This window comes from Antennarius striatus, chromosome 18 (genome assembly GCF_040054535.1).
Source record: "Antennarius striatus isolate MH-2024 chromosome 18, ASM4005453v1, whole genome shotgun sequence".
In the NCBI taxonomy this organism is placed as follows: domain Eukaryota; kingdom Metazoa; phylum Chordata; class Actinopteri; order Lophiiformes; family Antennariidae; genus Antennarius; species Antennarius striatus.
In genome coordinates, this window is record NC_090793.1 from 16,959,708 (window position 1) to 16,974,436 (window position 14,729).

A 14,729-nucleotide genomic window follows, 5' to 3' on the forward strand; every position below is an offset into this window, starting at 1 on the left:
CTGTTTAATGATTAAGACAATAAAATGTTGCTTTTCCATCTCTCAATTTTAATGCTTGTTTTATGAGAGGGTGTTGCTTGAAGCAGGTTGGCAGTGAACCAACTAGAGTTATAATCTGCTAGTGTGTCATTCTTACACATTCATTAAATGACATTCAGAAGGTCCTGATTTAGCATCGCCTTGAAAGTGAACCTTATTTACCCTTGGTAGGAACAGGATATTCTTTGTATTCCATAAGGTGGACATATACGTATATTGCTGGCAGTCTTTTTCTTCATACCAGGATACTGTGCACCTTTACTTAGCTCTAAACTATTCCAGACTTTAGTGGAAGAGTCAGGTCAGCATCAGAGGGCCCATTCCCAGCTGTCTACAGTCCTTGCATCTCTGACTTCTGGAGTTGTAGACAAGGTGTGAGGCATCTTCTCTCTCCTAAGTTTGAAATCTGATCCAGCAATGGTTTCAAAGGAGGTTGCTATTGTTAGAATTATTTCTGTTTACTGAAGGTGACTTGAGGAGGTGCTGAGTACTGGATCCTGCCTCCATGTGTCCTTCCCTTTTCTTGCTTTGGTTGCAAATCTTCATTCAGGCAGTGAAGGTAGTTGTTGGTGTGTTTGCTCTCAGCACTGGAAGCTGTAGTACAGTAGAAGGTTTTATACAGAGGACTGATAGCTGCACATACATGGATAAACAGGTAGGCTTTCAATGAACTTGTGTATTTTCCATTTTGTGAAATGCAATATGACAAAATCCAATTTATTCATGTTGAATATTCGGTTTTACAGTGTCGTGTGTTGAGACGTGCACTGAAACTGTCAGAGGAGAAAGTTTTAGAGAAATATGCTTTATTGATAAAAGTGATAACATAATGCCAACTGATTTTTGAGAACATCTCTATAAAATACACATTCATTTTGGTGGGATTAAATTATTCATTTATAAATAGAAATTTTTGCTTAAATGTCTAATATTTTACAGCAGTTCGTGGAATTCTATTGCTTTCAGATACATTCTAGGTTTTGTGAAACAAATCTTGAGATGCCTTTCAAAAAAAAACTAGTGAGGCACTTATTGAAACTGAAACATGATCATTAATATGTTGTGACGAAAGTATATTTGATAGATGTCATAATTGGAGTGACCTTTGACCTGTGATGTATGAAATACTTTCTGCATTATTGGTAAATCAGTTATGTAGATTTTAATATTCGGCACAAAACCAAATTTTATAATAACAATGTAAACCTTTTCTTCGTCACACATTTTGTTGTATCCATCAAAGTAATGGGATGAAAAGGTCTATCCAGTGCACAGTATTTACTTTAAAAAGTAAGTTCTATCGGGACAGTAATTATTGTTTTATTTTTTAGCCAAAAGACACCACATTTCTTGGATAACCCTCTATTTTTATCACTTTAGTGGCCTCCTAACAAACTAAACTCCTCCAGATTTTGAATGATGATGGTTATGATCATGTATATGAGTTTACTAGCCATGCCGGCAACTCTGACGCTGACATTCCTTCTCCATTTAATCACAGGACAGGGAATGGATGTTTTCCTCCATAAACTCAAATAAGATCTCTATCATCTTTTTAAAGTTGTAGAAAGATCTAATCTTCCTCAGGGACCAAATTCTCTTCATTTTGACCTTGCTTTGTAAATTAATTTGCTCAGCAGGGTTTATTTCAGAGGCACTTGTTGTTTTTGCTTATTTGATTTGTTGTGCAATGATTTAGTTCCATTCTTCTATTTTGTGTGCATAATAAATAAAAAGCAAATCCTCTCTAATAATCTAGCATACAATAATATTAATAAAAACAGTTAAAATGTTATTTCTATCATAAGATTTTAGTCTTGGAATACAGCTGTAAAAATTGGTAAAATACAAAAAGAGCCAAGGCCAAACAAAGTTGAGCAGCAGATAAATTTTATTCTACAGAACAAATGTCATGCTTAAGGAGACGCTGTTTAGATATCACATGCCTCAGAAAAGATTATGTTATTCCATGGGCTTCAAACTTCATCGAGTCCTTTCTGAAATAAGAAAAGAATAACCAGTTAAAAACATAATTTTTTGAAAATTAAATAATTGCTATTTAAAACTTTTAATGTCATTAAAAACTTTGAATTATGTACGTTCACTGCCCTATTCATCAGTTAGATTAATTTGTACTGTATTTACCTGTTGATTTTTAGTAACTGGCTGCCTGGTTCATCAATTATTTTCTCATGAATTACAAGTATTTCCATGTTGTATATAATATTCCATCTTTCTAATGCAACAAAGATATTATCATTTCATTAAATGACTTTTTTATATATATTTTAATAACACTAGATCATCCAGACTACAGAAACATTATTGCTGTATTTATCAATTAGATAAAAAAACATGTGTATTCACTGTGATCAACACAAAACAAAATAATAAATCAATAACTGACCTTTGACCCAACATCACGGCTCTTGGCACGCAACTTGTTGACCTGGGACTCAGCGATGTCAGCTCTCTCTTCAGCCTCATCAAGCTCATGTTGAAGTTTACGGAACTTAGCAATATTATTGTTAGCCTGTTCTTCCTGTGTTAAAGAAACATACAGTACTCATCAGTTCGACAAGCCAGTTGGAGGAAATTCCCGTACACACACCAGTACCCTTTCAAGGGTACACAGTTGGTCCAGTGTTCCACGGCCGGGGCAGAAAAACTTGGATTTGAGGTTCATTCTCTGAATGATACATTGAATTTAGTATGCAGACTCTTGCTGTGGGCCTGGACCAATCTTACTTTTTGCTTTGTTTTTTGTTTTTTTGTCCAACCTTATTTTCTATGAAATATTTAGAATACTCACTGCCCCCTCTGCGGCTTTCTTGTAGGATTTGACCTTTAACTGTAACTTGTCTGCCAGATCTTGCAGACGGACAAGATTTTTACGGTCCTCTTCTGCCTGAAAACAAGAATAAGAAAAATAATAAAATTATATATTTTTTTCAATAAAAGTTAGTCAGTATTCCATCATTTCCAAAGTGAACTGAAACCTACCTGATAGGTCAGTTCTTTGATTCGTCTCTCATATTTTCGTATTCCCTTGACAGATTCGCTGGATTTTCGTTGTTCAGCCTCAACTTCACTTTCCAGTTCTCTAATCTGTTGAGAATAAAGAAATTACAATATTGTGATACGTTTTCTTTAACTATTTTTCAGAACCTGAATAGTTATAACTTCAGTATTCCTCACCAATGCCCCTAAAATTATTTACACGTACCCTGGCCTCAAGCTTCTGCAGCTGCTTCTTGCCCCCCTTCATGGCAATCTGCTCAGCTTCATCCAGACGGTGCTGAAGGTCTTTGATGGTCTGCTCCATGTTCTTCTTCATTCTCTCCAGGTGAGCGCTGGTGTCCTGCTCCTTCTTCAGCTCCTCTGCCATCATGGCTGCATCAGTGATGGCCTTCTTGGCCTTTTCCTCCGCATTTCTGCATTCCTGCACTGCATCCTCTACTTCCGTTTGAAGCTGGGACGTATCAGCCTCCAGCTTCCGCTTTTGGTTGAGTAGACTAGTGTTCTGGATGAAGAATTTGTCAATGAATTTAGTGAAATATTTGCCAATGAGAACACAAACGAATGAACTGCATGTGTGTTACCTGTGAGTGCAGTAGCTGCACCCTCTCACTGACATCCAGCAACTCTTGCTCAGCAAGTTTACGACCTCTCTCCGTTTGCTCCAGAGCAGACCTGAGTTCCTCCAGCTCAGCCTGAAGTAGGTTGTTGCGCCGCTCAACAATGGCAATGTTCTCCTTCATCTCATCATTTGCTCGCAGATATTCATCAAGCTGGAGCTGAGCATCCTGGAAGATCATATATTTTTGAGACATGTATTATGAAACAAGTTGCAGTATATATCCACAAAGTCGCCGAAAAAATGAATACCTTGAGATGTGAGTGAATAGCCTTGAGTTGTTTCTGGGCCTCTGCTGCCTGCCTGTTGGCCTGGCTTAGCTGGATCTCCATCTCATTGAGGTCTCCCTCCATCTTCTTCTTCAAACGCAGGGCCTCATTCCTGCTGCGAGTCTCAGACTCCAGAGAGCTCTGCAGGGTGTCCACAACTCGCTGTTGATTTCGCTTCGCTTGCTCCATTTCTTCATCTTTCTCAGCCAGCTTGCGCTCAATTTCTGCTTTAACCTGATTGAAGTCGAGCTGAATTCTGAGAATCTTTCCCTCTTCGTGCTCCAGTGAGGCCTCAAGAAGATAGAAAATAAAGATAGAGTGTCAAATATTATGCAAGCTATTACCATTTGTCAAACATATTTGAGATGCAAGAACCTACCTCTGCTTCCTCCAAGTTAGTTTGTATCTCTGATTTCTCTTGTTCCAACTGTTTTCGAATTTTCTCAAGCTCATGAATAGCTTTTCCACCCTCACCAATTTGTTCAGTGAGGTCGGATATTTCCTCTAAGAAGCAGAATGTAAGTGAATGCAAATGTCATTGACTAATTCATTACAAAAAGATTTGAAAGGATGTAAGATGGTGTTTTTTCTTACCCTGCAGATTCTTATTTTCTCTCTTCATGGTTTCAAGATGTTCCAGCGATTCTTCATATGAATTTTTCAGTTTGAACAGCTCTGTGCTCAGAGACCTGGCTTCTTTCTGTGAGCTCTCCAGTTCTGTCTGAGACTCTTCATATTTCTGCTTCCACTCTGCCAAAATCTGTAAAACAATTCACATTTAATACAAAGCATCTGAAACAAGCATGTTATAGAATTTTAAATTCAACCTTGTCAAAGTTTCTTTGCTTCTTGTCCAGAGCAGCAGCAGCAGCATTAGACCTCTCCACATCCACCATCAGATCTTCGATCTCATTCTGCAGCCTGTGTTTGGTCTTCTCCAGAGAAGAACATTTAGCATTCACTGCTTCCACAGCCTCCTCAGCCTCCTGCAGACGCTGAGCCAGCTTCTTTCTGGATTGTCATTGAATTCCTTTTAGTTTTACTCGTGTTAATAATGATTTATGATCATTAATCATTTCCGAAAATTTTCGCCAATCATTACTTCACATTGATTATAATACATTTGGTCACTATCCATTGCTTTTAAACGTTGAAGCGTTTTGTGAGTGAAGATGTTTTTTACTCACTTGGCCTCCTCCAGTTCCTCGGTTCTCTGGATGGCGTCAGTTTCGTACTTCGTTCTCCACTGAGCCACCTCAGAGTTGGCCTTGGACATCCCACGCTGGAGTTCACCCTTGGCTTCCTGCTCTTCCTCATATTGCTCCCTGAGCAGATCACAGTCGTGACGAGCAGACTGCACTGCATGAGCTAATGCATTCTTGGCCTGAAATGAAAGCGTATTATAATGCCTGACATGTGCACACATTTAATTTATTTGTATTACTTAAGGTTTTAGTTGTTTGTTACCTTGAGTTCTTCCTCCAGTTGTCTTTTGAGATCCTCAATTTGTTGAGTGTAGGATTGTTTCCCTCTGCTAAGTTGAGACACTAGGGAATCCTTCTCCTCATTTTGCCTTATAAGTTCACCTTGGTTTGTGAAATAGTAAAATTAGAAATCTTTTTTTTCCCCCTAAACAAACATTTTTCCAATCTAATGCATACCATTCTCAGTTTGAAGCTTTGCTTTTTGCATTGTGAAATCATTGATGGTACGCTGTCCTTCTTCGGATTTTGTTTTGTACTCATTCATTTGATCTTCCAGAGACCTGCACATCTTCTCCAAATTGTTCTAAAAAAATGAAAACATCCATGAATAAATATTTCAAAAATGTTTCACAACAGCAATGGAGCAGAGATTAAATTAATTAAACGAGTATATAAGACACAAAAGTTTCGTACTTTAGCCTTTAAAATGTGTTCCATACTGGAGACCACATCATCCAGCTCCAGTCTCAGCTCACTCTTCTCCTTCTCCAGTTTCTGCTTGACTCTCTGCAGGTTGTCAATCTGTTCCCCCAGGTCAGCAACACTGTCAGCTTGTTTCTTCCTGAGCGTGGCAGCGGTGGATTCGTGCTGCAGAGTGGCCTCTTCAAGGTCTCTGCGGAGCTTCAAGAATTCCGCCTCCCTCTTCTTGTTCATCTCGATCTGGGCCGTTGTTGCTCCTCCAGCCTCCTCCAGCCTCTCGCTGATCTCCTCCAGCTCTCTGGCTAAATCTGCTCTCTGTTTCTCCACTTTAGCCCGAGCAGCTCGTTCTGCTTCGAGCTCTTCCTCCAGTTCTTCAATACGGGCCTAAATAAAAAGGGATTTTGTAATTGAATAATTATTATAATACATATAAACAAATGTTACATTTCTGTTCAATAAACCTCACTTCCTTCACTGGAATTACCTGTAGCTCCTTCAGTTTTTTCTGGAGCTGGGCAGTCATTGCTTGCTCATCTTCAATTTTGCTACTTAATTGGTTGATTTCAAAATCTTTCCTGTGGATAAAACAATTGTTAAATAGACCAATAGACCAATAGACCAATAGACCAATAGACCAATAGACCAGTAGACCAATAGTTTTTCAAACACTGGTGCATTTACAAGGGCAATTTTTTAAATTACTTTTTCAGCCTCTCTTCAAGTTGCTGTTTGTCATTTTCCAAGTCCATGATACTCTCTTGCGCTAACTTCAGGTCTCCTTCAAGCTTTCTCTTTGCTCTTTCTAGATCCATACGTACTTTCTTCTCTTGCTCAAGGGATCCTTCAAGCTTAAAAAAAATAGCATTTATAGTATATTAGTTGTAATTATTCATGATATTGAATTTAAGCCAAAAACCCAAATGTTTTGTTGTGTCCTCACATCATCCACTTGTTGCTCCAGCTTAGATTTGGCCTTGGTCAGAGTGTTGACTTTGTCTTCTTCACTCTGCAGATCATCCAGCGTTTGCTGATGAGCCTCCTGTAAGGCTTTCTTTTCCTTTGTCAGCTTAGCAATGATTTCATCCAAAGCAGCCATCTCCTCCACCAGGTTCTTTACCTGTGATGGTGTTGCAGTGATCAGGTTAGAAACATGTTAGTCCTTCATGCATTTGATATCCAGGAGTCTTTGTTGTACCTTGTTCTCAGTGGCGTGCTTCTCTTTCTCCACTTTAGCCAGAGTTAATTCTAAGTCATCGATATCTTTCTTCAGCTCAGAGCACTCGTCCTCCAGCTTCCTCTTCTTAGCCGTTAGCTCAGCATTCATCTCCTCTTCATCCTCCAGCCTTTCTGTCAACTCTTTGATTTTTGCTTCCAGCTGAATCTTGCTTTTGATCAGTCCTTCACATCTTTCTTCAGCATCACAAAGATTATCTTGCTCCTGTTGGTAATGCGTTAGGGATATTATACATTATTAGACACAGTGCATAATTTATATATCATTTGTAATAGATGTTTTAAACCTACTGAGTGAACTTGGAGCTGCAAGTCATTCTTCTCTTGGATAAGAGTGACCATTTTTTCTTCGAGTTCCTTTCTGCGGGCTTCTGATTTTTCAAAAGCTTCTTTAAGTTTGGTAAACTCTTCCTTCATGTTGGCCATTTCCTTCTCAGTCTCTGCCGACTTTAACAGAGGTTTAATCTTGAAATACATCTTCATCCAAGGCCAATTTTTGACTCCCATGAAGGCACGGATGTTCCATTGGATCACAAGTAATGCATCCCTACAGACAGCATATTGTGTTTTGTTTATATAGTGAATATATATTTGTCATCATCAATCATCGTGCCTCACTTTGTTCTCCTCCATTAACTAAATATGAAGTGCTGTCAATGGATTGAATTTTTTCCATTTTAATGTCTACTTAGTGTTTCATGTTGCTGTTTTATGTTTTTTTTGTAAAGCAGACTCAACCAATGTGGATTCGTTGAGCATTTTTCCCCCAACTTTGGCCTACAGGATTTGAAAGAGATTGACTATACTCAGAGAACTTTTCCATCATGGGAGAAAATACCTGCGTTCAACAATCTTCTGGAATTCAATTCTTGCCAGAAGGCCTCGTGACCTGGCTTGAATTCCAGTGATTATCAGAGCTAGTCTGTCATCTCTCATCTCCTCTAGCTGACCCAGAAGTCCAGCTTTGAAGAACACCTATTTCAAAGACAAGTGTTTGATAATTACTAATAAATGACCTGATATGGAAAAAAAAAATCATTTTTCTTTAAAATAATATTAGAAATACTGACCTTGGTGTGCCCAAGTTTGTACTGGCTGTGGTCAATATCCAGAGAACCCAACAGTTTTTCCGCCGCCTTCTTGTTGTCAATGAACTGTCCTTCAGGAATTGCATTTGGGTTCAAAATACGGTACCTTTGGTGCAAATATGAAAGATAAAAAACTTGGTTACTTTAAAACTATCCTACAAGAAATATCAATTCTTACAAATTACTTGTTCGTCCTTATAGGTATTTTGAAAATTGTTCATCATATTCAAACCTCTGTTTGAAATCTCCATAGAGGATCCTGTTGGGGAAGCCCTTCCTGCAGATCCTGATGCCCTCCAGAACACCGTTACAGCGCAGCTGGTGCATGACCAGTGGGTTCTCCATGGCCCCAGGAGTCTTGGTCTCATTGGGGATGATGCAGCGCACAAAGTGAGGGTGAGTGGACCTTAAGTTTGTCATCAGCTTGTTGAGATTCTCCTGTGGAGGTCATTTGAACAACCAGTTAATTTAAGAATTTTTTTCTTGTATACATCAAAGTAAAATAGTTTTGTCGTCACAGTCGGCAATGTGTGTATCCTAACCCGATGCAAGGCAGAGACAGTTTGGAAGGATGAACCCTTCTTCTTGCTTCCTTTGCCCTTTCCAGTATCTGGAACACAACACAATTTTACAATCCACTGGACTGCATTAACAGACACAGTAAATATCAATTCAAAGTGGAGGTTTATGTGATATAATCAACTTATTCTTACCTGAATCAGCTCCAGCATAATTTACAAACAAGAACGACAACAGCTTGAGAGTTGATTTCTGATACAGCCCCACAACCGTTTCATTCAGAGGATCCTTGTTCTTCACCAGCCAGTTACCGATGTTATAATCAACAGTTCCAGCATAATGAACCAAAGAGAAATGAGCCTCTGGTTTCCCTTTGACAATTCTGGGCTTCTGGAAATTGTTTGACTTTCCTAGATGGTTGTCATAGAGCTTAGCTTTAAAGGTGGCATCAGAGGCTTTGGGAAACATACACTCCTCTTCAAGGATGGACATGATACCCATGGGCTGATGAAGATAAAAGTTTATATTTGCTTATGCATGGCAAGAGAAAAAAAATACATAAAACATGGGTTTCATACAAAATAATTGGAATCACTCAAAGATCATCAAATAACCTTTAAACTCACCTTTTCAATCAGGTCAATACAAGCCTGCAAGTCCATGCCGAAATCAATAAACTCCCATTCAATGCCTTCTTTTTTGTACTCTTCCTGCTCCAGCACAAACATGTGGTGGTTGAAAAACTGTTGCAGTTTTTCATTGGTGAAGTTGATGCACAGCTGCTCAAAGGTGTTGAACTGTAATGACATTGTGAGTAATCAGAAATGAGCTCCAGAAATAAGATTTTATTCATGGTAACACACTTTTCAGTCTAAACTTACATCAAAGATCTCAAAGCCAGCAATGTCCAGCACACCAATGAAGTACTGACGGGGCTGCTTGGTGTCCAGGGATTGGTTAATTCTCACCACCATCCATAGAAACATCTTTTCATACACTGACTTGGACAAGGCACCCACAGCATAGTACACCTAGGGAGGAAAATCAGTAATATCTTTTAAATCTAACTTGTCATGAAATCAGTTTGTTCTATATATCATATTTTCTTCAACTCATTACCTGGGCAACATTTTGTCCCTTGGTGACCCACTCATTTCCTACTTTAACCCTCGGGTGACAGAGACCTTTAATGAGGTCAGCAGAGTTCAGGCCCATCAGATACGCAACTTTGTCAGCATCTGTGAAATTGAACATATAATGTGAACTGGTTACTTATGCATTAGTCTGCTTCTTTAACCTCACAGCTTTTGTGAGCGCCATGAACTGCTAACAATAATTGTTGATTATAACACGAATTAACATATTTTTCTATATGTAAACAACAGCCCATTATCTACTGAAAATTAGGGTCATAATACAGTATATACATATTTAAACACATAAAATGTTAACACATTTAGCAACTGTTTGACAGTTTAAACAACATTTTTACTTTTATGTCATGCACTGCACAATTCATACATATAAATACATTTTTAAATCAAAATCAACATGAAATACATTTGTTGATACAGTCTCAATTTACTTTCAGAATATTTCTAATAATTCAAAGGTTATATACACCATTTTATTCCTCTATTTTTCAAATTCCGATGATGTAAGTAAGTCATTTGTACATATCATGAGTTAAGTCCTCACTATGTCACTCGCTAATATTACTTAATCATGGATCTAAGGCTCGTTGTTGTTGTTGTTGTTTTTATTATTATTATTATTATTATTATTATTATTATTGTGTCATCATCATCATCATCACCATCATCATCAACAGCTTCTGTTTACCCTCAGTGCCATCAGCCTCTGCCTGCTCCTCTCGCTGCTTCTGCTTAAACTTCATGTTGCCATAGTGCATGATGGCACCAGTCAGTTTGTAAATGCTGTTTTTTTCCTCTTGAGTGAAGCCCAGAACATCAAAAGCATCCTGAATGAAGGTAGAGAAAGTTTTGTTTTTTACTTATATCAATAAGAAGGGTAAATTCCTCAAAAACACCATTTTTTGTTGTAAAGTTGTAAAGCTCACATCAGTGGCCATCAGCTCTTCAGCATCATTGATAGAGGCGACTGTGGTCTCTCCTTGGGAGATGAAGGCGTAGTCATAGGGGTTGTTGGTGATGAGCAGCATCTCTAAAAAGGTTTTTTGACGGAATAGAAAATATTTTTAGGATACAGTATGTGATGCAGTTACATGATATCCATGTCAGATATTTAATGTACACTACCTAGAAGCTCAGGCTTAACCTGAGACAAGATTTGGTAGAAAATATGGTAGTCCCTCTCCGCTTTTAATTGGTAGGTCACTCGAGACTTTTCCAAAAGATCTGTCAGACGTATGACATATTTTTAATAAACATTTGTGTGGCCATTTCCAGTATCACAAAGTTTAGAAAAACATTCAAATTAGATTAGATTAGTTGGATTAGAGACTCAACAGAATAGAATAGAATAGAATAGAATAGAATAGAATAGAATAGAATAGAAGGCTTTTTATTGTTATTGTACACTGTGTACAGCTCTTGGTGAAAAATGCAAGCACAAAAAAGAAACCCAGCGAAAAAAACAACACGATTAAAAAAAAACAAGTAAATTACGTAAACATATTTACACCAAGCCAACAAGAGTGAAATGCGCAACACAGAGCTCGATAACAGCAGCTATTAGATTCACTCACAAGTCTCGATGTCAGCAGATGATAACTTTCCTCTGTTGTCAAAATGAATTCTAATGAATTTACCCTGAAAAAGAAAAAGATTATTCTCATTCAATTAATGAAACAAATAGCCAGATTACTCACGTAGAGACTCACAAATCTGGATGAGTTGTCATTCCTGATGGTCTTGGCATTCCCAAAGGCCTCCAGAGCAGGGTTAGCCTGAATGATTTGATCCTCCAGGGTACCCTGATTTTATTAAAACATTAAAAAATTCATAAAATGACTGCAGGACAAAAAAAAATCCTTCACTTTTTGTTGACGTGACACTTTGGCAACATAAAATATGTGTGTTTAATACCAACCTTCTTCTCAGCAGATTGGTCTTTCTTTCCACCCGGCACAGCAGCAATGCTGGCAAAGTACTGAATGACACGTTTGGTGTTGACAGTTTTTCCGGCACCAGATTCTCCACTGAGTTGAAAAGAGTCAGAAAGTTTTAACCCTAACCCTAACCCTAACCCTAACCCTAACCCTAACCCTTCACCCCTAGCTGACAAACACAATTTTGCCCTTGTGACTTACGTGATAAGGATTGACTGGTTTTCTCTGTCTGTCAGAAAGAGATATTTTGAAATCATGAGTAAAATCTTATGTCTGAAGTAAATAATTTATCAAGATGAAGACTCAGATGAATTATCTACCTGCCAACATGTACTGGTAGGCATTGTCAGAGATGGAGAAGATGTGAGGAGGAGCCTCAGCCCTCTTCTTTCCTCTGTAGGCAACAACAACTTCTTGGTTGTAGACTGGCAGCCACTTGTAAGGGTTGACAGTCACACAGAACAGTCCAGAGTAGGTCTGTCATGTTGATGGATAGAAGATAGTGGCTTCACAGACTGAAATATCTTATGAATGAAGGTAATTACAGTTTTGCCTGTTGTCTTACATAGATCATCCATGCTGCGTAACGCTCTTTGAGGTTAAACAGCACAGCAGGCTCGTGGAGGAAGGTGAACATGGCCATGTCTTCAATTTTATCAAACTTTGGTGGATTCTGAGGGTGTACATCACACTCCTTCACTGTGACAGTCTACAGAAAGCAATAGCACAATGTTAAATAAAGGTCAAGACTCACATTAACATACATTTAGAGAGAACTGATGTTATATACTATAATGTATATACCTTTCCAAATTCAGTGTGAGCAGTGACTTTGTCACCATCACGAGAAGTGACAGATGCTTTGACATACTCGGCTTCTGGATCAGGAACAAAACACTCTTTTTTCATGTCAAATGCACGTGTCTGGGACTCCAGACGCTCCTTGTCTGACTTCCTCAGATAAGGAGCAGCAGGCCCAAACTCAGCCATGGCAGCATCACCCATTTTTTAACCTTTAAAAAAAATTAAACGTCATTTACAACCTGTAATCTATATATTTGCATGTATACATTTAGCACATTGTTATTTCACATTGGACCCAATGGGAAAAAACACCAGACAAGTGTGGGTGAAAATGGATTAAAATTTATTGGACATGAACGATCCTGGAAAATGTTTGTATCACAAAAAAGTGTTCATCATAAAAATAATTTCACAAAAACTTCTAAAATAGTGTATATATATTTTATTTTTATTTGTGTTATTTTAAATTTAAAAAAGAATGACATTACCACTAAGAATTACAAGAAAAAAATAATAGAGAAACAATTAGAAAATATCAGAATCAGAAAAGGCATTTGTTGCCCATGTATGAATGTATAGAAAGACCTGGAAATATACCAAAGATATTAAAGAAATGATGTAACTGATGTGCCACATAAAGAAAAATGATTGCATTAACATTTAAAAATATGGATGTGAATTTTACCTGAAGTGTTACACTCCACAGGAAACTGATGTTTATGTTCTGCAGACCTAATCAAACCAAATTGTGTCATATTACATTATTTCTCTATGAAGACAAAAGTTCAATTAAAGCAAAATGTACTCATTAAAATTCATTATCTAGCTATAAAATCTTAATATTTATATCGCAGACAAACATTCTTATAAGGTATTATATGATAACTAGCATGCATTATTCAGGTGATTTTTTCCTTACCTTGGACTATCAGCCTTTGTAAAATGAAATGATGACTCCAGTGGCTGACACCAGGCTGCTTCCCCATTAATAAAGGTTGTTAGTCAGCCAAATATGGGTATGAATATCATAGATATGGCATCCAGGTTGCCTATCATCAGAAGCATTCTCCAAATTGGGTGCAGCCAAGCTTAGCTATTAGTTGCTGTCACCTTGTGAACAACAGACAACCACGCCAGACAGGACAGGGCAAAGAAAGGGGAAGGCAGAAGGTGGGGGAAGGCTACAGTCCATCAAGTAACTGTGTATGGTCTCAGTTATACAAAGTGGTGTGCAGTCTAAATGAAGGCTCAGTATAACAAGGCTAATGGAAGTTAATATAATGCTGTAAATGTAATTATCCAAAGATAGTTATAATAAAATAAATCTTGTTAAAATATAATTATGATAGAGAGTAGATAAATCCATTCCAACTTGCTGATACTCGAATTGACCATGAATTAATTAAGAAGATGACCTGCAGTCCATATTTTCACTGATTAAACAAATTGGATGAAATACAATAATTCATATATTTACCACATTCTGTAGTGCAGTAATATAATGTGTAAGTTATGATCATATGGTATTATTCAATTTAGACGTGTTTTACCACAGATTGCCCCTATATTCATACCTAATTAAGTTGTCGAACATGTAAAATTTATGGCATATGACATATATTCTAAGTTCAACAATAGTATGTCAAGTCATGGGGTGTGAAATTCAAGAGGGAGAATAAAGAGCTGCAGCTGTTGTCTACAGAGAGGCAAGACAAGACCAAGGTCACAGCTGTGAAATCCCTTTATTATCACTCACCACTATTCACAGACATACAGTATGTCCTAAGGCTAATCACAGTCACTTGACATTGTTTCTTTGTTTTTTTTTACCAACAAGAGAAATTTCCATACGTTATTGCGATCAAACAACTACTGTACTTGTACTCACCTTTTTCAATAACATGAAATTACGCGTAAGTTTCCCAACCTGATAGATAAACAGATTTGTAGAAAATTTTTTATACCCAACGAAGATATGTTATGAGTCAGCTGAGATACTTGAATTCATATATTTATTTTTCAAACTTTTGAAGTTTTGCATGTGAAATAATTTCCCCTTCCTGATGCACAGTTATGCTACAGTTCAACTTTGCTGTCCTTGTATTTGGAGCTTCAAGATGCACATTTTAAAACAGGTCTTGTTTG

General features: G+C 37.6%; 1 protein-coding gene across 1 annotated transcript; it reads right to left on the bottom strand.

Annotated features, from left to right (window-relative positions):
- Nucleotides 1–1,912: 1,912 nt before the first annotated feature.
- LOC137612602 (myosin-7-like) lies at nt 1,913–13,316 on the bottom strand. Its single transcript, XM_068341213.1, has 38 exons — nt 13,270–13,316; nt 12,585–12,793; nt 12,346–12,489; nt 12,101–12,257; nt 11,982–12,009; nt 11,762–11,870; nt 11,553–11,645; nt 11,418–11,481; nt 10,969–11,067; nt 10,770–10,873; nt 10,532–10,670; nt 9,809–9,927; nt 9,571–9,720; nt 9,316–9,486; nt 8,884–9,193; nt 8,713–8,780; nt 8,403–8,608; nt 8,153–8,276; nt 7,921–8,057; nt 7,374–7,629; nt 7,045–7,287; nt 6,790–6,966; nt 6,552–6,697; nt 6,334–6,424; nt 5,844–6,233; nt 5,607–5,733; nt 5,413–5,531; nt 5,133–5,329; nt 4,773–4,956; nt 4,540–4,705; nt 4,325–4,449; nt 3,928–4,236; nt 3,642–3,845; nt 3,266–3,562; nt 3,043–3,147; nt 2,852–2,947; nt 2,447–2,581; nt 1,913–2,036 (listed from the first exon to the last, which is right to left on the bottom strand). Exons 2-38 carry the CDS (start codon nt 12,783–12,785, stop codon nt 2,016–2,018), a joined length of 5,811 nt encoding a protein of 1,936 aa, XP_068197314.1. The 5' UTR covers nt 12,786–12,793; nt 13,270–13,316; the 3' UTR covers nt 1,913–2,015.
- Between the last annotated feature and the right edge of the window lie 1,413 nt (nt 13,317–14,729).